The 23,125-nt window shown below is 49.0% G+C and overlaps 10 protein-coding genes and 1 non-coding gene across 11 annotated transcripts; 7 read left to right on the top strand and 4 right to left on the bottom strand.

Annotated features, from left to right (window-relative positions):
• Positions 1 to 109: 109 nt before the first annotated feature.
• On the top strand, positions 110 to 1,411 carry MRET_1653 (solute carrier family 35, member F5; the record flags this gene model as incomplete). Its single annotated transcript, XM_027628280.1, has 3 exons — positions 110 to 207; positions 231 to 1,329; positions 1,358 to 1,411. 3 exons carry the CDS (start codon positions 110 to 112, stop codon positions 1,409 to 1,411), a joined length of 1,251 nt encoding a protein of 416 aa, XP_027484220.1.
• A 36-nt stretch (positions 1,412 to 1,447) lies between these two features.
• MRET_1652 (uncharacterized protein) lies at positions 1,448 to 2,908 on the bottom strand (the record flags this gene model as incomplete). The annotated part of the gene is made up of 1 exon (XM_027628279.1): positions 1,448 to 2,908. The coding sequence occupies one exon, from the start codon at positions 2,906 to 2,908 to the stop codon at positions 1,448 to 1,450; it is 1,461 nt and encodes a 486-aa protein (XP_027484221.1).
• A 388-nt stretch (positions 2,909 to 3,296) lies between these two features.
• MRET_1651 (chitin synthase) lies at positions 3,297 to 6,779 on the top strand (the record flags this gene model as incomplete). Its single annotated transcript, XM_027628278.1, has 1 exon — positions 3,297 to 6,779. One exon carries the CDS (start codon positions 3,297 to 3,299, stop codon positions 6,777 to 6,779), a length of 3,483 nt encoding a protein of 1,160 aa, XP_027484790.1.
• Positions 6,780 to 6,819: 40 nt separating this feature from the next.
• MRET_1650 (putative ATPase of the ABC class) lies at positions 6,820 to 8,655 on the bottom strand (the record flags this gene model as incomplete). The annotated part of the gene is made up of 1 exon (XM_027628277.1): positions 6,820 to 8,655. One exon carries the CDS (start codon positions 8,653 to 8,655, stop codon positions 6,820 to 6,822), a length of 1,836 nt encoding a protein of 611 aa, XP_027484791.1.
• A 145-nt stretch (positions 8,656 to 8,800) lies between these two features.
• On the top strand, positions 8,801 to 9,817 carry MRET_1649 (cytochrome-b5 reductase; the record flags this gene model as incomplete). The annotated part of the gene is made up of 1 exon (XM_027628276.1): positions 8,801 to 9,817. One exon carries the CDS (start codon positions 8,801 to 8,803, stop codon positions 9,815 to 9,817), a length of 1,017 nt encoding a protein of 338 aa, XP_027484261.1.
• A 189-nt stretch (positions 9,818 to 10,006) lies between these two features.
• On the top strand, positions 10,007 to 10,104 carry MRET_t0024. The gene has a single exon. It is a non-coding gene; the product is annotated as a tRNA-Asn (tRNA).
• A 159-nt stretch (positions 10,105 to 10,263) lies between these two features.
• On the bottom strand, positions 10,264 to 11,202 carry MRET_1648 (rRNA 2'-O-methyltransferase fibrillarin; the record flags this gene model as incomplete). Its single annotated transcript, XM_027628275.1, has 1 exon — positions 10,264 to 11,202. The coding sequence occupies one exon, from the start codon at positions 11,200 to 11,202 to the stop codon at positions 10,264 to 10,266; it is 939 nt and encodes a 312-aa protein (XP_027484260.1).
• Positions 11,203 to 11,437: 235 nt separating this feature from the next.
• MRET_1647 (tubulin gamma) lies at positions 11,438 to 12,863 on the top strand (the record flags this gene model as incomplete). The annotated part of the gene is made up of 3 exons (XM_027628274.1): positions 11,438 to 11,659; positions 11,698 to 11,880; positions 11,907 to 12,863. 3 exons carry the CDS (start codon positions 11,438 to 11,440, stop codon positions 12,861 to 12,863), a joined length of 1,362 nt encoding a protein of 453 aa, XP_027484365.1.
• Positions 12,864 to 13,029: 166 nt separating this feature from the next.
• Positions 13,030 to 19,569, top strand: MRET_1646 (voltage-dependent calcium channel; the record flags this gene model as incomplete). Its single annotated transcript, XM_027628273.1, has 1 exon — positions 13,030 to 19,569. The coding sequence occupies one exon, from the start codon at positions 13,030 to 13,032 to the stop codon at positions 19,567 to 19,569; it is 6,540 nt and encodes a 2,179-aa protein (XP_027484714.1).
• A 65-nt stretch (positions 19,570 to 19,634) lies between these two features.
• On the top strand, positions 19,635 to 21,359 carry MRET_1645 (mitochondrial chaperone BCS1; the record flags this gene model as incomplete). The annotated part of the gene is made up of 1 exon (XM_027628272.1): positions 19,635 to 21,359. One exon carries the CDS (start codon positions 19,635 to 19,637, stop codon positions 21,357 to 21,359), a length of 1,725 nt encoding a protein of 574 aa, XP_027484364.1.
• On the bottom strand, positions 21,346 to 22,767 carry MRET_1644 (solute carrier family 41; the record flags this gene model as incomplete). Its single annotated transcript, XM_027628271.1, has 1 exon — positions 21,346 to 22,767. One exon carries the CDS (start codon positions 22,765 to 22,767, stop codon positions 21,346 to 21,348), a length of 1,422 nt encoding a protein of 473 aa, XP_027484363.1.
• Between the last annotated feature and the right edge of the window lie 358 nt (positions 22,768 to 23,125).

Here is a 23,125-nt window from a genome sequence, read left to right as displayed (position 1 = left end):
GCGTCAGTCGCGCCCCCGATCTGCCCGATCTCATATGCACAATGCGTGACGCAAGACAAGCGGCGAAATGTCATTTTACCCTTGTTCAAAGTGCATCGTGCCGTGGTGAATGGCACCAAGCACAAAAGAGTATGCGATCGGAGCATTGCTGATCATACTCGTGGATGTGCTTTGGACAAGCTCGAACTACCTCGCCAATACTGTACTGTATGTTGCCACTCTAACCGCAGGACCCGTGGATATGATAAGCCTTTCGCCTTAACGTATCTTTCTACTGCTTCCTTCACTGTGTATCTTATCCCATTCTGTATTATAATTCAGCATCGAAAACAAACAGTCCAGCCGAGCACAAATTCATGGTGGTATAAGTTGGGATTTCGTCTTCCTACTCCCCATGATGTGTCTTCTCGCGTAGGACGGTCGAGCAACACCGATATAACGCCTCCTAAAAAATTGCCTCGGGCGTCATCAATCGATGGCCGCCTTCCTGCTGTCAGTATCCCTATTAGAACACAAAGAAGAAGCATACAATGGAACACTGAAACACAAGCCCTTATTGAGAACGATCCTCTTTCGACGGATCCCGGAAGGCTTGTGTCCCAAGCCCCGGTTCTTGTGGATGCATCAGAATTACCATCACTCTCGATTTTTGAAACCGCTTGTTTAGCCATGGAGTTTTCCGTGATTTGGTTTATCGCGAATTGGACGTTTGTTGCAGCTTTGGCGTTCACCAGTGTTGCCAGCGGCACCACATTGGGTAGTACAAGTGGCCTATTCACACTGATACTTGGCAGTTTGTGTGGCATTGATACGTTCTCTTTTTGGAAATTATTTGCAGTGGTGCTCAGTTTTACAGGAGTGACTTTGGTAACGTTTGTGGACCACGACAAGTCAAACACTCCAATGTCATTATCTAAACCTCTGTGGGGTGATGTCCTTGCACTAGTATCGGCCCTGTGCTATGCTGGCTATGTTACATTCCTTAAATTGCGCATTGGCTCTGAGGATCGCATATCGATGCCTCTTTTTCTTGGATGTGTCGGAGCATTCAACTTGGTCGCATTTTGGCCCGTTGGTCTTCTATTGCATTTCGCTGGTATCGAGCTCTTGTCATGGCCTAATGATGGTCTGACTATGGCGGGTCTTTTTTTCAACATGTGCATAACGGTGGTGTCTGACTTTGCTTACCTTGTGGCCATACTCAAATCGTCTCCATTGTTGACCACTATCGGACTTTCTCTAACCATCCCCATGGCTGTTTGCATCGATGCCATCCAAAATGCCATGTCTCTACCTTTACAAAGTATTATCGGAAGTATTCTTGTGTTGGTACGTATAGTGATCTTACACGAAACAGACTAGTTTCGGAGGTATTGCATGGGAGGAAAATCAAGCAAATGTAAATGTCTAATTCTATGCGTGTCCTACAGTATGGGTATAGAGTGTATCAAGGCATGGCTGTTTCCAAGCAAAAGCGCGCACGTTCTTGGCCGAATATAAACCGGACGTACTCCATCAAAAAACGAGCCTGCTCCGCTGTCTCGATAGCACGCAAACTGCGCCGTTTCCGCACAGTGTCAATGAGTTTCAGCACAGTGTCAAGCACTTGAGATGAAGTATTGGAGCATGGACATAATTTTGGTGTATCCTCTGACCCAAGCGATACGAGATTCATCTTGAGCAACCAGATACAAGCCACTAAGCCTGCACGTCCCACACCCCCCCGACAATGCACGAGAATGGAAGTTCCACGCAGCGTATAGTTCAGGATCAACATAGACATGATCATGTCTAGGCGGGTCATATTGATCGGTGCAAAGCCTTCGGCCATGGGTAGACAAATCAGATCAAATCCTTGCGATTGTGCTTGTTCTCGGTACTCATGACATGGTGCTCCAAGCATGTTGAGCTCTTCATCATCCAGGCAACATACAATGGCTCGTACACCCATTTGCCTGATCCTGTCGAGGTCAATCTTTAGATCACGGCAAATGGGGCTTCGGCCTTGGAAAGGTTCGTCAAGACGGACCTTTTTGCCCGGACACGAAGAGAGCAGCAGATTGCCTATTAAAGGCCCTTCAGATGTAGGGGAATGGGATGAAAACTGCTCCAATGGTGCACCATTTTCATTCAACATACTGTCGAGTGGAACACTCCTGGGCATACGAACGAGGTGTTCACCTCGAATCTGCCCCAGCGCGTAACCCTCAGTGTCCTGTAAACTTTTTTCCAAGTACACGTCGAGATCTTCACGTCGAACAGTGGTCTTTAGAGATATATGCACAGGATCTTGACTCTTATCATGCGTCTCGGGCATTTTGAAGCACGGGGGCAAATGGCTCAGCACGTCCGCAGATATATATGGCAGCAAGTGAACAGGAATGATAGGACTGAGACTAATAGGGTGCGAGTTACTGGTCTTGATCACACACGCTGAGTCCTGAGATTCAGCCAGGGACTTGTCCGCCATGGCCACTTGTAAGTCCTGATAAATGCGTTCATTAGTCCCATCAGTTAGCTTATCCACGAGATGAATGGCATTACTTGAATCTTTCAGCCCTAAACCAGCATTCAAATGTAGTTTCACTCGCCATGCGTGCGTCTCGTTTTTACGCTGGCGCTCTAGCACGGTTTCTGCCAAGCGTGGTTGTTGAAGCGTCAATGGAAGATACGCATAGGGGGCCCCAGAGACTCCGAACTTGAGCACACTATACGCACTCAAATGGTACTGACTCGCCATAGGGGCACAGTTCATGAGCTCTATCCAGTCGCATCGACGAGTGCGTAGCACGGATTGGTATACATCATGTGCCAGCTTGTCACGCGCCACCACGCCTGCGTAAGGAATTTCGTTGGATGAGCAGGGGCGTTCAGGTTCTTTCGTACAGTAAGGCGTAGGCAGCGCCATCCAGTGTCGGACACCACTTTCAGGACCACTGGTTGGTGGCGTTGCTGATTGTGGCAACGAGAAAGCTAACGCGCAGCTTTTCTCCACACAGCACTGTTCGCGCGGAGGCAGCAGCCGCGCTCGACAAAGGGCACGTGGTATGCGTGGCAGAAGGGTATCTGTCAAGCGTCATGAGCCAATAATACAACTGCAAGCAGGAAAGGGGACTGGCAAGCTTCCTCGATCCCTCAAAGGGTCGGTTGGGCGAAACGGGAATAAGAAGCGCCTACTCGCGTCCAGCACGACACCACTTCGCACCCCTTAAACTAAATCACGTTAAACGCACTTTCCAGTGCACATACACCCTACAGGTACTCCCTATCCCTGCTAAGTGCCCAGAGACGTTGCGATGCTGAACCAGCTCAATCGCCGCAGGGACACGGCAAAGTCGTTCATTCGGAGGCCTAGCACCGTATCAGAGGATGAAACGTCCGTGGATGTATCCTCCGTGGCCCCACCGCCCTTGCAGAGCTCCACTGCCATATACAGGGGCCGGTCTCTCTACCGTCCAGAGCGCGGTCACGCACGAGCGCCTCTTCTTAATCCAGAAGGCGAACCGGATGATCCATTTTCCGTGTCTCATAAGCCTCGTTGGTGGCGAATGTGGTGGCATTATCTTGCACTTATATGCACATTTTGGGCACCTGCACCTCTTCTATCACTTATTGGCCTACATACTGCTGCTGTGCGGCAGGCATGGCGCGAGAAAATAACTTTGGTCCTCCTATCATGTTCACTGGGTGGTATTATCGCATTTATTACTGTGGGACTACAACGTACGCTTTGTGGCGATCAAGCGGAGGGCGTATTTGTTAATGTTAAGCGTGCATCCGGCTATGTCGGCGTCTTGGGCGAGGCCTACAGCACCGCTAATTCGAAATTCCCAGAAGCATTCATCTATGATCAAATTCGAGAGCATAGTGGTCTTGATGTATCGCAGTTTTTTGAATTCTCTGAGGATGCTTTCCCAGCATGCAAGAATATCAACACAACCGTGGCCAAACCACTAGACTGTGCTGATGCCGACGGGAAAAAAATCAGATGTCTGGACAAGCTTCGCGTCGATAATTTAGAGTCCGATCTTGGTCTCAAGAAAGTAAATCAACATATTGGCTACGACTGGGAAGACCTTGTTAACGGCACTGGCAAGCTACTCGCCATCGACGGATATGTGCTAAATTTTAATGCCTACCTCGCCACATATACAAAACCCATACCTAATGATCCCGTCGACAAAGTGATCCGCAACTTCTTTTCCCCTTCATCTAACTACACAGACATGTCTGATGCCACGCGCCTATTTACCATCGACAAGCTTGCTCGTGATGCTATACCTTGCTTGAAGCAACGATACCAGGCGGGTCGTGTAAATTACAAGACCACCGGCTGTTTCATGGCTGACCTCATTCTTTATATATCCTTGATTGTAATTCTTGGCCTCGTATTTGCACGTACCATCATGGCTGTTTGGTATGCCTTTGTTGGATCGCGCCGCTTGGCTAGCACGCCACCACCACCAGGCAAGTTCTCAGCTACAGGTATGCGGCGTCCGCGACCAAAGTCGCATGTTGCCATGCCTGACGGCGCAACACATGAAAACTCAATGGGTGTTGCACCATGGGCCCAAAAAGGTATAGTGACACCTACGCCGGCCTCAAGTAAAAACTTGCCAAATAACAATGTGTCGCTCATGACACCTGCCTCCATGACACCTGAAGATATTGGCAATGATCCATACATTGTTTGTCTGGTGACATGCTATTCAGAGGGTCTTGATGGTATTTCTGCTACTCTATCGTCTCTGAGCGCGACGGAATATCCTACAAACCGCAAACTTATCTTTGTTGTCGCTGATGGTATGATCACGGGCAAGGGTGAGTCTATGAGCACACCGGATGTGTGCGTCAGTCTTATGACCCCTGACATGCGCTTTGGCACACCCACGCCAATGAAATATCGCTCGGTTTCATCAGGTAAGAAAGCGCAGAACATGGCGCTTGTTTACGCTGGCCATTATCAAGACCCTTCTGGTGGTGAGTCTGTGCCGATGGTTGTGGTGGTCAAATGCGGTATGCCTGAAGAGGCCGCTGGTCAAAAGGCAGGAAACCGCGGTAAACGTGACTCCCAAATGGTCCTAATGAGCTTTTTCCAACACGTTACATACAATGATCCCATGTCGCCCTTGGACTATGACTTGTTCCGAAAAATTCATGCATTGATGGGTGTAACGCCAGACTTTTTTGAGATGGTCCTTATGGTTGATGCTGACACCAAGGTTCATCCACCAGCGCTTCGTTATTTGGCTAATGCCATGCTGAATGACCACCGGATTATGGGAGCGTGTGGTGAGACGCGAATCCAAAACAAGCTACAAAGCTGGGTCACAGCGATACAAGTGTTTGAGTATTTCATTTCGCACCATCAGGTCAAGGCATTTGAAGCTGTTTTCGGTGGTGTCACATGTTTGCCTGGTTGCTTTAGTATGTACCGTATCAAAGCGCGCAAGCCTGGCTTCGACGATTGGATTCCTGTGATCGTGAAGCAAGATATCATTCGCGAATACAGTCAAACGATCGTCACGACTCTGCATCAAAAGAACTTGCTATTGCTTGGCGAAGATCGATTTCTCAGCACCCTCATGCTACGAACCTTTCCCCACCGCCGTATGGTGTTCGTACCACATGCCGTGTGTCACACCGAGGTACCACATACGCTTCGCATGCTCCTGTCACAACGACGTCGCTGGATTAATTCGACCGTGCATAACCTTATGGAGCTTCTGTTGGTGCGAGATCTGTGCGGCACTTTCTGTTTTTCGATGCAATTCGTCGTACTTATGGATCTGATTGGTACTCTTGTTCTGCCCGTGGCTATTTCACTCACATACTACCTTATCATCATGTCGGCCAAAGACCCGCCCAAGGACTTCACATCTGCCATCCCACTCATGATGCTTCTTGTCGTTCTTTTCTTACCAGGATTTATCATTGCTATGGTGCGCTTCAGCCCTTCCCATGTAATTTGGCTTGTCATCTATCTAATTTTCTTGCCTGTGTGGAATTTTCTTCTTCCCGCGTATTCATTTTGGCATTTCGATGACTTTTCTTGGGGTGAGACACGTCGAATAGAGGGTGAAACGAAGAGTGGGGCTCATGAAACTTCGGAAGAAGGTTACCATGCTGCTCTCGAGGTGCCGATGCGATTGTGGACTGAATGGGAAACGTCGCGAATTCGCAAGCAGGAGCGCAATGCACGGCGGCGCCAAGAAATGGAGCATCAGTTTGGGGGCGGCTTTCACAATGACGTCGATCCTCGGCATGATGCGGGTCTTCGCCTCGCTGATCTCGATCGGCCATGCTCGCCCATGTCACAGGAAACATCAGAAGATCAATGGGGCGATCATATCGATGGCTATGACGAGAATGCGCCTTTGCCCGACCTCATGCATTCTGCGCGCCCCTTATCTATGATTGCAGCGCAAGGCGGCGGTACAGTTCAAGATGATGACTTGGAAAACATTCTACAGGGCGGTTGGGATGATGATGGCTCCATATCATGGGAAAAACGGAGGCCGCCTCCGCTCATCAGTGCAGCCAACGATTCGATTGTATCCTTCCAGGGCGAGTCAGATCCGCTGGCGGGCTTGACACCCGTGCGTTCATCGGTTGATTTGGGCGCCAGCTTACCTAGCTTGGCACCATTTGATGATGGATTTAACTCCCACGAAATGACGCCGGCTGCCTCATCGGCAGTTGAAGAACGCCGCACACATGTCCGCAACCGCTCTTCCGGTCCGTCGCGCCCGCTATCCAAGGTCCGCTTTTTCCATTGAGGTGAAACTTTTCTAGCAAGCACCGCGTATAGTCATGACCTCATTCTAGATACCAAACTGCACTACGTAGCCGGTTAAGTGCTACACCAATATCCAAGCGACGGGGACGTGCGAGGAAACCATCCGCAGACCGCTCCTGTAAGGCGTCTAGACCTGATTTCTCCATATCGTCATAAAGCTGATCCACAATTGTGCGCAAAGACGCCGGAGAAGCGCTCATCCAACGGCGCAAAAGAGTTTCAATGGCTCGGGTCTGACTCTTGTGCACGAGTTGCGGTGTCGAGCTCAAATCAAGAGCATGATCGCCAAACTGTATCAAATGTCGATGTTGCGTCGTAGTCCGGACTTGTGGCAACGGAAAGCCGACCGTCCTTTTACACAGAGTTGGGAAGGAGGATGAGTCTGATGTAGGCACTGAGTTTACATTGATGCTCTTGCACAACTGTTTGGCACGTTCGGTGACATCCTTCATAACATAGCGGTCCATCTGCAACACAACGTCTGCCTCGTACAAAAATGAGCTCGAGGAGCCACACACCAACAGGATGGACGCCCCCGTTGTGTCCACTAATGCACGTGCTCGGGTCACAAGCGGTGTAATGGGTTCATTTGGGACGAGCAATTGCATTGCATAATCACGAACTAGGAAGTTGGATGCCGTCGTATCTTCGTCTAGAACTAGCAAGTCTGCACCCAATTCGAGAGACTCCATCAGCGATGCTGCACACGACGTACTTCCAGATGCATTTGTTGTGCTGAACATAGTCGTATCTGCTGCATTGGGAAGGTTAGAAATGAACGGAGAAATGTCGACCTTTCCAACAGAGCGGCCGTCTTCCGAGCGCACGCTGGCCACATCTTCACATGTGCACACAAATTCACGTCCGTCGTCAGGAACAAAATTGTAGGAGCCGAGGGCCATGGCCGACAAGAATGTGGATTTTCCATGGAATCCGCCACCGATGCACACGTTTAGCGAGCCCCTTTTTAGTCCCATGCCTTGTATGGATCCCCGGTTTGGTATGTCGATAGATACTTGTACACTCGGGGGACTCTGGAATGGGACACAAGATGTCATGGGCAAATCTGAGTCGCCACTGGCACGGGCTAATTTGGCTCCATTTGGAACAAATGCCACAAGACCATGGTCCTTGAGCTTGGTGCGCAGCACGTGTTGGTCTTCAATGACGAGCACATGTCGTTCCAATGCTCGAGTGTCATAGCTTGCATACAAAAGACCACATTCGACCATTTCAGGAACGTGTTCACAAATGACGGCAGCAGCAAGATGGCCAAGAATACTTCTACCTTGCGCTGGAAGACCCACAAGGAATCGCATCTCAATACCGTCCTTGTCCACAATCACTGCGGTGCGTTCGAGTACATGCTGACCGGGCGCATCCACCTCGAGTTGACCACCTTTGGCTCCCGCCCATCCACCACCTTTCAGCTTCTGGTCATATTTTCTTTCCTGGCAGACTCTGTGCAAGCGGCGCAAGATATAGTCTGCTAATGCAGTTCGACGGATACGTGGCTCTAGCACAGAGGATGGAAATCCTGCGTTTTCATGAGAGATACGCACGCGTGCCTTACTTGGGGCAGCGTATGGGTCTGCTTGTGCATGATCCAGATAAAAAGTAAAGGCTGGGAAAGCCCACATACCCTCAATGTCATGATACGCAGGGTACGGGCGCATATGAAGATTATGGAGCGATCGTGCTAAATCTTCGGAGGTGCCTCGTACTGTTCGAGTCTTTTTCTGAGAGTAGACATCCGAATTTTTTGCGAAAGTTCCATTAGATTTACTGCCTCGACCTCGGCTACCATAAAGCTCGCGATAATAGCCACCGCGGCCTCGGCCGCCACGACTGCTCATGTTTGAGTGGGAGGTCTGTGTGTCAAGCTTTGTGAGACGCTGACGGCATGATGACATATGATTAGAAAAACACCTGACGTCATGCGTGGTCGGGACATGGTCCGACCGTGCCGCCCTTTCTTCCTCTCTACCAACAATAATTCATATGTTCCGCGCAGCAGCTCGTACTACAAACCTTGCTCGCACCTCGTTGAGGCAGTCCCTTTTCTCCGCTAAGCAGGTGCGCAACTACTCTGTTCGCCACAATGCGCAACAGGCGTCATCAAACATGGGCCTCTACCTCTCGCTCGGCGGTCTTGCTGGTATTGCCACCTGGTACGGCATGGGCGGCTTCAACGGTGACATTCGCTCGAAGCTACAGAAAATCAACGCTGACTCTGAAGATGTGGCCCTTTCGAATGAAGAGTTTCGTGCTCTGAAGCTCAAGGAAGTTCGTCCTTACAACCACGACAGTGCCTTCTACGTTTTTGAGCTTCCTGACAACAAGCGCTCTGGTATGTTCACTGCATCTGCTCTTGTGATTCGTGGTGCTGGTGATGATCCCAAGAACAAAGAGGGAAAGCCCGTCATCCGCCCCTACACTCCAGTCAACCCCCCGTCGGACAAGGGAGAGATTGTTCTGCTCATCAAACATTACCCTGGTGGCCAGATGACGCAATACCTCAAGGGCCTCAAGGCTGGTGACGAGATGTGCTTCAAGGGTCCCATCCCCAAGCATCCCTACAAGTCTAACCAGTTCGAGGAAATTGGTATGATTGCTGCTGGCACGGGCATCACGCCCATGTGGCAGCTCATCCAGGAAATTGCTGCGAACCCCTCTGACAAGACCAAGGTGACGCTCCTTTATGGCAACAAGACAGAGGCTGACATTCTGCTCCGTGAGAAGTTCGACGAGCTGAGCAAGGACTCCCGCTTCAACATCGTTTACTTCCTCGATGAGAATGCCAAGAGCGTCAAGTCTGAGAAGGGCTACATCACGAAGGATCACGTCAAGAAGTATCTTCCAGATGCTGAAAAGGGTGGAAAAGCCAAGATCTTTGTATGTGGTCCTCCACCCATGGTTGGTGCGATTGCTGGCCCTAAGCAGGGCTTCCAGCAGGGTGAATTGAAGGGTGTCCTGTCGGAGCTTGGCTACAAAGCTGAGCAGGTCTTTAAGTTCTAAGCTTATTCGCATAGTAAGATACATGAAAACAATATAGTATTTTTTCCTTCACAATTATCGTTACCATCTTGGAGCTGTAAGGAGTAGGATGCATGAAGGTCTTGGGCGCTGTCCAGGTCACATATCCGTGCCACAAAGACATAATGTTTTCTTTAACTATACTACTAAATGCAACCCGGAGAGAAGTTCGACCCATTGGTACAGTGGTTAGCACGTGGAGCTGTTAAACTGGTCGTGTGTCGACTATAAAACTCTAAGGTCACTGGTTCGATCCCAGTATGGGTCGCTGTCTTTTTGTTGTCCTGAGATAGCTCTTTTTCGAGGCCGCCAATTCGGTCTCCCAGAACATTTTTAGACCGTAGGATTTTACTATTGAAGCACATTTCAAGCTAGAGAGTTACATGGTAGAGACACTAGGAGTTGGTAGAAGATGTTTTAAAGGTGTCTTACTTATGCCGTTGGTATTGAGCCACGAGCATGGCGTGATCACGTTCATATGGTTCCAGCGTCAATTGTTCGCGAGGGCGGAATGAGCTCTTCTTAAGCTTGTTGACTTCCTCAGCAAATACGGCCTCTGGCTGGGCCGTTGAGTCGATACAGCTGGCCTTAATCGAAATGACAGCGTGTCCGCCATTCTTGAGGAAGTATTCGGCGTTGAATGCAACAATACGAGCCTGATCCGGCTGAGCAACATCAGCAAAGATAGTATCAACCGAACCAACCAACATGCGATACTTGGCTGGGTGACGTGCATCTTCGATGATTGGGATTACGTTTGTACGCTTCTTTGCCATGTTGATCAAATCACGGCCAGACCGATGCGAAAATTCCACAGCATATACGATTCCCTCTGGACCAACAACATCAGCCACATGACTGACACTAGTACCACTAGCAGCACCAAGATATAAGACTTTGACACCAGGCTTGATGTGAATATTATCAAGACCGCCAAGAATACCGGCAGCTAACTTTGAACGGAATGGATTCCACACACGGTACTCTGTCTTGTTCGTGATAGCAGTTCCATCTTCACCAGAGCCCGGAGTTTCAACAGCAATACGCTTCTCACCGTAGACAGACTCGCCAGGGACAAGGTTTTTGGTCACGAGCAAATGCTCCTTGCCCTCTGCTACAAAAACACCTTCGTGACGGTGAGGCTTAACGATAACATTAGATCCACCTTTCGCACCGCCACGACCGCCTTTAGCGCCGCCACGACCACCGCGAGCACCGCCGCGGCCACCACGGCCACCACCACGGCCACCACCGCGGGCGCCGCCACGACCACCGCGAGCGCCACCACGCATACCGCCACGACCAGGTGGTCCACCGCGGCCACGACCGGGTGCACCACCGCGACCTCCACGAGCTCCAAATGCCATTTCTAAGTTTTGAAGGGCTTAGGCTCGTCGGTACACACGCTCTTTGAATGTACAAGAAAAAGACGTCCCAGCCGTCCCGCCAACGTTTTTTTTTCGCACCTGCCTCCTAGCAAAGGCACATGGCATCTCACGTGACCTCATGGGCAGCGCGTAGCGCGTTGTTGCCATGGATGCGACAGTGCGCGTTTGATAGTGCCTTGACTACGACGCAACTTGTCCATTGCTTCTAGTAGGCATGCCGCGTGAGCTTATTACTATACAAACAGGACAATGCGGAAATCAAATCGGCTCACAGTTTTGGGAACAGCTATGTCGTGAGCATGGCATATCGAGGGATGGTACATTAGAAGAATTTGCGACCGAGGGTCAAGCTGGTGATCGCAAAGATGTATTCTTCTATCAGGCTGATGATGAGCACTATATACCGAGAGCGATCCTCGTGGATTTGGAACCAAGGGTATGTATACGATACGTGGGCTGTTTACGAATGCGCAGGTCATCAACAATATCATGACAGGACCATACAAGTCCTTGTACAACCCAGAGAATGTATATCGTAATGAAGCTGGTGGTGGTGCAGGCAATAATTGGGCTCAAGGATATGCAGCTGGTGAAAAAGCGGCAGATGAGTTGATTGAAATGGTCGACCGTGAAGCAGACGGAAGTGAAAGTCTTGAGGTGCGTGCGCTGAACTCTCACACCAGGGGTTTTTCCTGTTACATTCTATAGCAGGTGGAACAGGTTCCGGAATGGGATCATTCCTGCTGGAGCGTCTAAACGATGCATTTCCTAAAAAGCTGATTCAGACATACAGCGTTTTTCCAAACTCGGAAGAGACATCCGATGTGGTGGTTCAACCATACAATTCTGTGCTCACACTTAAGCGCCTTGTGAATAATGCGGACAGTGTAGTGGTGCTGGACAATGCTGCACTAAGCCGCATTGCAAGTGACCGATTGCACTTGCAAAACCCGAGTTACCACCAAACGAATCAACTCGTGAGCACAGTAATGAGCACCTCTACCACAACGCTGCGGTACCCAGGGTATATGAACAATGATTTATGTGGTATTCTTGCCTCACTCATACCCTCTCCGCGTGCCCATTTCCTCATGACGTCGTACACGCCCTTCACCTCAGATAATGTGGATCGTGGAAAGGCTACCATGAAAACGACTGTGCTTGATGTCATGCGCCGTCTTTTGCAGCCGAAAAACCGTATGGTTAGCATCACTGGTGCAAGCAAGACAAGCTGCTATATGTCTGTGCTGAATATTATCCAAGGCGATGTGGACCCTCGAGACGTGCATAAGAGTCTTTTACGCATTCGCGAACGGCACCTAGCTAGTTTTGTGCCCTGGGGTCCAGCAAGTATTCAAGTGGCATTGTCACGACGGAGCCCGTATGTGGCCAGCTCTCATCGTGTGAGTGGTCTTATGTTGGCGAATCATACTGGTATTGCAAGTATGTTCAAGCGCACAGCAGATCAATATGACAGGTTGCGCAAGCGAAATGCATTCTTGGACATGTACAAGCGCGAAGCCATGTTCTCTAGTGATTTGTCTGAGTTTGACGAGGCGCGCGAAACAGTGACTGAACTCATGAGCGAGTATCGCGCCGCTGAGAAAGACGATTATATAACAGGCGCCGCGGTGCCATAAGATCCGGATGTCATAGGTGGTATGCTACACAAGTTTCACCTCCACTGCTTTGTAATTTGATTGGCCGTATAGTATGCATGGGCAGGTTTGGCGCACTACCATCTCAAGGCATACTTTTTGTCAAAGCACTGCGTGGTAGTTGGAGTTTTTGGCTCATCCAACGACAATGCCAGGTTTCCCGATAAGCCCAGGGCGACCAGCTGATCTGGGCATTTCCCTTGGGACTGACGATCGGCATGTGGGGCCGGATAGACCAGGATCAGGTTTATCACACACTGAAAGTGTCGATGTGACCCAACCCCGAGCTTGGGCAAATACCAGCACAGACTCTTTGAACATGTATCATTTCCCGCCAGATGGGGATTATTTTGAGAACGCTTCCCATAATACAGAGGGACAAGATACTTTTGTTGGAAATGACGCACGAGCTTGGGCCAGTACGAGCACCTTGCCATTGGATGATGATAAGTCGTCACTCGACATCGGTCTAGGAGATGTCTTCGATACCTTTCACTTATCACGCAGTGAAATCAACAGTGAATCTGCTCGAATATCAGAAGGTCCTAATCGATGGCGGGAATACCTGCCTATTGAAGGGCTTGGTGAGTCTCCCCCTGTGAATGAACTACCAAATGGCGATGAAGAAAATATGCCTTCGGAGAAGCCTAAAGCACTGAAATTTGTCGATATGCTACAAAAGGTAAAGGAATCATCAAAAATCACATTAAATCAAGCTCGGAAACGTCGCGAGCGACGCCGTGAGCGTGTGGACAATAACGATGATTGGCTTCCTATGCGAGAGCCTTCCAATATGTCGGATGACAAAGAGCCATCTCTGTCACCTCTGCCCGTTCACATGTGTCTTCGTGGAAAATCACTGACGATTTTCGGGCCAAGGCATCCGTGGCGTGTATATCTTGCCAAAATACTGTCTTCCTGGTGGATCGAGCCTTTACTTTTGCTTCTCATATTTATCAACGTTGTTGTACTTATTGTTTCATCTAGTCGCGATATTCGCTTCGAAACGCGCACGAGGAATGTTTTTTCAAGGGCCGAGGAAATTTTGTTACTTGTGGTATTCATTGCATATACAATTGAAATGATTGCACGTATTATCGTTTCTGGCCTCGTAATCAACCCTCCATCCTTGGATGAGAACGTCATGCGAGAAGGTGGCCCTGAGGAGGAGCTCGAGTATTCGAACACATACGACGTGCTTTACAATATGTATCTTGACGCGCTGCAGAGCGCACACCGCTTCTTACATCCATACAGCAAGGTCGAAAGAGAACGCGCGGAGGCCAAGCTTGCTTCTATCCATCCTGCTGAAGGCATGGCACCTTTGGACGACATGTTCATTTCCAAGGTGGAAAATGGACTCGATTTAAATAATGGCCATCAACGTTGGTGGGATGTGTTGTATTACAATATCGTTTCAATATGTCTACATCTCTCGCGCACTATCACAACAGATCCGAAGCAATTGTGCAACCATGCTTACTTACGCCAGAGCTGGAATCGAGTGGATGCATTGGCGATACTTTGCTATTGGGTCGCCGTCGGTTTGGAAATCTCTGGCGTGGAAGTGACTGAGAAGCATCACATATTTGTGTTTCGAGCCCTCAGTGTTCTACGGTGCGCTCGACTCTTGGGACTATGGGAAGGCACAGAAACGATTCTTCGATCGCTCAAGCGTGTAGCCCCGCTCTTGTTGCGTGTACTTTGCTTTCTCGTGTTTGCCATGGTTCTTTTCGCCGTGATCGGCATTCAGAGTTTCCATGGCTCGTATCTTCGTCGTTGCGTCTGGCTTGGCGACTACAACAATAGTCCTGGCGTGAATTACACACTATCACAGATATGCGGTGGCAGTGTGGACCCGAATGACCGGTCTAAGACCATCAGTCACTTGAATGACCATGGTGCCTATGATCCCGCCAGAAAGCCTAATGGATTTATTTGTCCATATGGGCAAGTGTGTATGGAGCAAGACATGAATCCTTTTAACAATGTACAGAGCTTTGATGATGTGTTTCATTCGCTTTTGCAAGTGGCCGTCATTGTTTCCCTAAATGGCTGGTCGGATACTATGTACGATATGGTGGATGCCGATTACTATACCGCGATCATATTTTTCATCATCGGTATCATTCTACTCAATTTCTGGCTTGCTAATTTATTCGTTGCCGTCATTTCGCATTCATTCGCCTCACTCAGTGCGCAGACCGAGCGAAGCGCATTTGCCGCTCGCGATTTTCGACAAGAGCAGGAAGGGGTCCAGGAAGCATCTCAAGAACCACGACGACGACGTAATCGCCTGTTTACATGGTATAAAAGGATTCGGAAATACACGCAGTATATTTGGCTTTCTTTGATTATTGTGGGATTGGCTGTCCAAGGTAGCAAGGCATCCTATGAATTTGAAGACCAAAAGAAGTGGCGCGAAGATGTCGAGCGTTATCTTGTCATTCCTTTTGACCTCGAAATCCTCGTCCGATTCATTTTTGAATCTATGGAAGGTGGTCCAGGTCAGTTTTTCCAGGGTAAACGCAATGTGCTGGACCTGTTTTTGGCTATTATCACGACTATCATCCAAATCCCCGTCGTGAATAATTCATCATGGTATCCATGGCTCACTTTTTTTCAATTGCTGCGTTTTTATCGAGTGATTGCAGCTATTCCTCGCATGAAGAGTTTGTTACTGCGTGTGGTCGGCTCTATGTCGGCTCTCTTTAACACTATTGCTTTTCTGGTCATGACCATTTTTCTTGCCGCACTTATGAGTGTACAGCTTTTTCGTGGTGACATCGAACAAAGTGATGATGGCACTGAGTCGGACACTTTTACTTGGAAACAACTGTTTAACGGTTTTCTAGGTGTATACCAGATATTTTCTTCGGAGGGCTGGAAAGATTTAATGTTCAATGTGATCAGTTCTACCAGGCAATACAAGCAAGGCGTAATCGCTGGTATGTTTATCGTGGGATGGTTTCTCTTCGCAAACCTGATTTTGCTTCAGCTTTTTGTTGCTGTTATCAATGAAAACTTTCGAGTGGCTGAGGGGGATAAGTACAAGAAGCAAATGGAAAATTACCTTCGCCGGACTGAGCCACCGCAAGAGTCGCTTGTTGCTCGCTTAATGCAACGGCTTAGTCCATTCCGTGTACCACATGAGCACAACACTTTATCGCATCGCTTGGAAGGGCCTGTCCTCGATGATGCTCGGCAGCATGCAGACACGAGCAAGGCGAACTATGTGGAAGAGCGGCCATTACGAAGCATGTTCATGCAACTTGTCACACCAGATCACGCTGGTCTAGCATTCGGCACATTGCGACGTGTTCTACGACTCGATAAGCCACATGAGCACGCGCGACTCGAGGCCCTGCGGAGACAATCTAGTGGCGGCAAGCAATCACAGACTATGGACGAACTAGAGGATATGATCAACAACCAGCAGGATATACGCGCGTTGGGTTCTGAACACGTCAGGATTATGCGTACTGATCTAGGTTTGGTCAACCAGGAAGAAGGCCAGGAATTCCTGAAAGACTATGTTACGCGTAATGAGCTAGATCCTCGCATTCGTATGGCACGTCTCATGGCTGAACATCCGTCATACGATCGGTCTTGGTTCATTTTCTCAAACCGGAACCCTATTCGTCGCTTCTGCCAAAGTCTCACGCGTACATCTCATGGTGAGCGTGTGTTTGGTCGACCCATGTCCAAATTCCGCAATCATATCTTCCAGGCGATAGTATTTGGAGCGATTATTGGATCAGTTGTCCTGGCCGGAATCGCAACGCCAGCGTACCGAAAAAAGTACATGGCTGAACACCGTTCTGTCTTTTATGCTTGGTACGCAGTGATTGAAGTCAGTCTTTCACTCATTTTCGTGCTTGAGTTTTTCATCAAGACTATTGCGGATGGCTTCATTTTCACGCCCAATGCATACCTGTACAATATGTGGAACCTACTAGATCTGTTTGTGCTCATTTCACTACTTATCAACGTCATTAGTGAATTGATCGTACCAGGGGGCGTGTCGCACTTTACTCGTGCACTCAAGGCTTTCCGCGCGCTCCGCCTAATTAATGTCAGCTCACTAATGCGTGATACGTTCCATGCCGTGATGATTGCGGGGGCTGGTTATATTCTGGATGCATCTATTCTCGCTTTACTGTACATCATCCCTTATGCCGTTTGGGGTCAAAATTTATTTGCTGGACTCATGTACTCATGCACTGATACTAGTGACAGCATTGTGACCAAACTTGATTGTCATGGTGAATACCGTTCTCAGCCGCTCAACTGGTCTTATCTTGCGCCTCGTGCATGGACGAATCCAACAGAAGGCAGCATGTACTCATTTGATGATTTTAAGAGTGCTTTGCTGATCCTTTTTGAGATTGTGTCGCTAGAAGGCTGGATCGATGTTATGCAAAGAGCCATGAGCATAAGGGGCCGTGACATGCAACCCCGAGCTGATGCTGCGCAGCATAATGCCATTTTCTTCCTTGTGTACAACTTGATTGGGGCTGTGAGTGTATTGACACTCTTCGTCTCGGTGATTATCGAAAACTTCCAGCGATATTCTGGCGCTGCGTACTTGACCACTGAACAACGCCAATGGCTCGATATGAAGCGGCAACTTCAGCGCCAGGGTCCATCTAAGCGGCCTCGAATACCCTCTTCAAACCCATTTATTCGCTGGTGCTTTCAAGTTTCGACACGAAAGCGTGGCTGGTGGTCCCGATTCATGGGTCTCTTGTATTTTATTGTACTTATTTTGCTTATGACTCAGTCCGCTCATGATACATGGACTACGGAACGAGGCCGCGCTATCGCCTATGTGGTCTTGGGATTTGTATTTGTATGTGACATCATTATACGTCTCCTTGGTTTGGGTTTCACAAGCTTCCGACGCAGTTATTGGAACTGGTATGACGTGATTATTATGGGCGGTGTAATTGGCACGAGTCTTTCCCATGTTTTGATGCCGTCTGCCTCTCACGCACATGCACAGCTGCAAAAGTTGTTTGTCACAGCCATTACGCTCAAGTTAATCCAACGGAGCGATTCGCTGGACCTACTATTCAAGACAGCAGTGGGATCTGTCCCTGCTATCATTGCCTTGTTTCTATTGTGGCTCACCATGTTTCTCGTGTGGGGTATTATGTTAGTGGAAGTGTTTGGTCTGACGAAATGGGGTATAAACGAATCCCACGCTAAGAATCTCAGCTCATTGTGGCAGACACTCATTTTTTTATCGATGACGTCAACGGGCGAAGGATGGAATCAGTACATGCATGATTATGCTGTCCAGCCGCCCATGTGCACGCCGTCGAAAAATTATTTGGAATCTGATTGTGGCAGCATTGCCTGGTCGTATTTCTTGTTTATTTCGTGGAACATTATTTCCATGTTCATTTTCCTCAACATGTTCACAGGTACAGTGGTTGAAAACTTCTCGTACGTGTATCATCTTCAAGGCAGCAGCGCTTTGTCTCGGGACCAAATGCGTATTTATAAGGACATTTGGAGCCAATTCGATCCTCAGGGCCATGGATACATTTCTCAGCAGCACATTATACCATTTTTGTCGCGTCTCACTGGAATGTTTGAAGTCAGATTATACCCTTCTGATTTAAGCGTCTCATCACTGCTAGACCATTCACGTGTTTCTTCGCCTATGTACAAGAAGTCTGCATCTACGTCCTCTCTGCGTTTAGGTCGCCGCTCACCAAGATCGTCAAGGTCTCCCAGGTCTCCACGATCTCCACGATCTCCACGGACGCCCCAGTCTCCCCGATCACCCAATCTGGCTCATTCTGATATGCTCGAGCCGGTGAACGCGACTGACGGCATGATATCGTTCCATGATGCATCATCGACCGAAGACGTACAATCGACGAGTCGAATTGTCAGCGGTATTGATTTGGATGCTCTCAGCGAAGCATTGGACTCCGCCAACGTGCAAGAGCTGCGCATGCGACGTCAGCGCTTGAATCGGATGTATTATGAAGCGATTTTGGCCGACAAGGGAAAAGGCGTTTCTTTTTCGACCATGCTTTTTATCTTGGCCTACTACAAGATGTGTGGCTCTCCTGTAAATATGGAAGTGTCGGAGTTTATTGAGCGGCGAGAACTTATGAACAAAATTGACTCGCGCATCAACTTGGAGCGTGTCCGAGGACTGCTTCGTGGTGTTTATCTTCGTCGTCGCTTTCTTGCCGTGCGTGCGGAGCGTGAGCGTCAGAGTGTAATGCATCTCTTTTCAAGCGATCAGTCTCGTGGTTTCCCCTCTATTACTGTTGAGCGGCCTATTTCTGAAGCTCACCAGCATGACCGACAACGTCCCAATATCCGAGTTGAGACAAATCTTTCAGATTCGTCTCCATTATATGGTGACGCTTTACACATGCCCTCACCGCGTTCACCAAGTGGATATGTCAGCAGCGATGATGGCGACTCAGGCAATGCAAGCGATGTGCAGGTCTCACCTTTATCTGTCGCGGTTCCTCGGCGTCGTCTATCGTTTCAAAACTATGATGAAAATCCATTCGAAGATGCACGCTCTCACAACGCCAATATATCATCATCACATCTTCACGCTCCTCTCGAAATGGACACATGGACACAAATCATGCACCGTCTTTCGACCAGTACCCACGACGACTCTGAAGATCATATGCATCACAACACATAGTGCACGTGATAGTTGATCTTGATATCCAACACGCCTGTCCACCGTCGGAGAGTAGGCTCAAGTTCATGTCTATGGCTCTGAGTTCTCTGGCGTCACAGGCGCAGCCCACGTCGCATAGTCCGGACGTGCCGGATACTTTTCTTGGATCCATTCTGCATGGTAATCCCATCTTTTCAGCAGGTTTCGGACTAATGGTGATGGGCGGCGCACTGGCCTACGGTCGATCTGCGCTTCGTTGGGGTGCTAGTGCTGCACAACGTCGCATGCTCGTCTCACTTGAAATTCCATCCAAAGACCGTGCGCATCCTTGGTTTTTGCACTGGATGGGGGCACAAGCTGCCGCCCAAGCGTTGAGACGCAAAGCAAATCACGGTCATCTGCCCAGAGAATCTATCCTTGAATTCCTAGGCCTAACACGTCCTAGGGTCTATTCGGATGAAAATACCAACAATCCCTTGCGTGCAGCTACAGGCGAAGTTGTGTCACCCGTACGAATTGTTTCGCGTGAGCTTGCTGTGGATACACAATATGATGAGACCACTACACCAGGCGTGCCTGGCGGCAGCGATCGTGGGCAGGCTACTTTTTCGCTCGTGCCTGGACCAGGAACACATTGGTTCCGATACAAAGGCGTATGGATGCGTCTTCAACGTGAGCGAAACGGCAAACTAGTGGATCTATCGACGGGAGCGCCCTGGGAGACGGTGACGCTGACCACCTTATCATCGTATGAGCACTTATTCTCTCAATTGCTATTAGAAGCCAGGCAATTAGCGCTATCTTCAACATATGGAAAAACGATCATTTACACAAGCTGGGGGGTTGAATGGCGCCCTTTCGGCCATCCTCGTCGTGTACGTGAACTCGGCAGCGTCGTGCTACCAGAGGGAAAGAAGGAAGAGATTGTAAACGATGTTCACCGATTTCTCTCTCGCGGTACTTGGTATGCCAAAAGAGGTATACCATACCGCCGCGGATATCTCTTGCATGGTGCGCCGGGCTCAGGGAAGACGTCCTTTATTACAGCACTTGCTGGTAGCCTAGACTTTAATATTTGCCTTTTAAATCTGGCCGAGCGGGGCATGACAGATGACAAACTCAATTATCTCATGTCGAATGCTCCAGAGCGCAGTATACTGCTTCTTGAAGACATTGACGCAGCGTTCTTGGGACGTGGGCCGCATTCGCCAGAGCGCCACGCCGATGGATACCAACCTAACGTCACATTTTCAGGTTTGCTGAACGCATTGGATGGTGTAGCGTCAGGAGAGTCACGCATCATTTTTATGACAACGAATCATTTAGAGCGACTCGACCCGGCGCTTATTCGACCGGGGCGTGTTGATATGATTTGCGAATTGGGCGATGCCGATGCCAAACAGGTTCGTGAACTTTTGACCCATTTTTACCAGAGTGACCTGGTGGATATGCGCGTTGATGCGATACGCCGTGCAAACGGTATCAATCCGGAAGAGATGACACGCGCGATGCAGCCGCCTGACATGAGCGCACCTTACTACCAGAAAGCAATTCGCGAAGCTGCACAAGAGCTTTCGGTCGTGGCTGATACTCTTGTCACATATGTGGATGAGGTCACAAAACGTCGGCGCCATGCGTTAGGCTTGGATGCATCTGGATATGATCCAGGATCTAATCGTACATTGGATCGGCGTGCAGCACGCGGTGGGGTGAGCATGGCAGAATTGCAAGGTCTTTTTATTCGGTACCCAGATGACCCGCATGTGGCTGTAGACGCTTGGGCCGTCGAACAGGGACTCAAAGAGCTATGATTCGATCTCCGAGCGTCTGCGCCATTTTGTATGCTAGCAAAAGGATAAGCTGGGCGCATACATCAACAATAGCCGTAGTGAATGGCATACATGTTGTGTCTGGATCATAGTCCCAGTACCACAAAAAGAGGCACAGAGTGTGAGCGAAGAACAGTGCGAAAACAGACAAGATAGAGACGAGAACAATCACGCACATGTAAAACATCACACCAAATTGCAAGGATCCAATACCTCGTAAAATAAGCATGAATATGGCTTGTATCAAAACAACGTTTAAAATGATAGTGATAGGCGTAGTCCATTCGTCGATTTGAGGTTGCAGGGAATCAACCAGCTGTGATCCAAATTGCTTCCACCATACAAGATGGAAAGGCGATGCTGGATCTAATCTTTGAGGTGGTGACGTAGAATCCTCGATGACCTGCTCTTGAAGGGGCATATAGGAGGGATGTGCAGGTCGTGTATTTGCCCTGAATGTATGGGCATGCAGCGATGAAGTCAATCGTGACGTATGTACAGCAGCGGCGATGCTCGGCATACCAGCAACAATAGGGGCAAGAAGCGGGTATCCGGGGTATTGTGAAGCATTCTTTTCCAAAATCACTCCTGCGAGGGAACTCAATCCTGTTGCAACGAACAATGGAGCCCATCCACACGCAAGAAGCTCCCGTACATAAACATTTCGTAAGGTAGCGAGCATGAAGACAACACACAATGTAATGAGCCCCAAAAACAGAAGCGTGGCGATGCCCGTTCCCTCGAAGTACAAAAGACCCGCTCCAATCAGTCCTAATAGAGTAAGTGTACACAAGTCGCCCAAAGACCCGGCAATAGGAATCACCATATTATCAGGATCAAAACCAGACTTGCGTGCCCACACAACTAATGCGCAAATAAATGATCCTTGGACGGCGGATGACATCGATGCCGCAAGTTGTGAGACAGCCAAGACCAAAGCAAATTCGAAATATCCATCCCGGAGCCGAGCCGTTTTGTCTAAAATAGGCTTTCCAGAATGTACGGGTCCACGCATAGTTAAATCTGGCTGATCTCCATGAGATTCTTTCGCGCCCAGACCAAATGATAAAATGCCTGCAACACTCGCGACAATGAGGGCCTGAACTTGCAGGAGCCACATATTACCCGAGACGATCAGCTGACGTGTCCTACAATTGTCAATTTCCCCAATGTTTGCAGCTGTGGCCATACGTAAGGATAAGTTCATTTCGAGGTTGCCCTTGAGATTTAGCATAATCGGTACTAGAATCAGGAATTTATCGACCTTGGAAAAAGTCTTCCATGTGGTCATGTGGTCAAGCTCCATACCAGATAGCAGTAGACCTGCTAATGCACATAGCATGACAGGAAGTGTCTCGCGCGTGAGACCCCATGCCTTACGCCACGGCATGAGGACTAGCGCGAGAGACCTTTCAAAAGAGGAATGGAATGCTAAGCCACGCACTATATTCCGTGTCAGATCCTCCACTTGAGATACCCTGTACCAAACTCCGTCTTTCGATCTCTTGAAACTTTGCACATCGAAAATCTGAAACGAAGTCCAGTGATACCAAAAAGTGTCATGGCTGAGCCATTTCAGGTGTCTCTCTAAATCCATACTGGCAGCTTTTGCTACACAACATGTTTTGTACAGCAGGTTTCAGTCGCCAGAATTCATTATGTGGTTGTATGAGTATATTCTACCGACGAGCAGTTTTAAACAAGTCATCACTTCACATAGCATCTAGCTATGAGGCGCAAAGAGCTTG

This window comes from Malassezia restricta, chromosome III, assembly GCF_003290485.1.
Source record: "Malassezia restricta chromosome III, complete sequence".
In the NCBI taxonomy this organism is placed as follows: Eukaryota; Fungi; Basidiomycota; class Malasseziomycetes; order Malasseziales; family Malasseziaceae; genus Malassezia; species Malassezia restricta.
The sequence above is the reverse complement of the archived record's forward strand: the minus strand, read 5'-3'. Positions and strand labels throughout refer to the sequence as shown.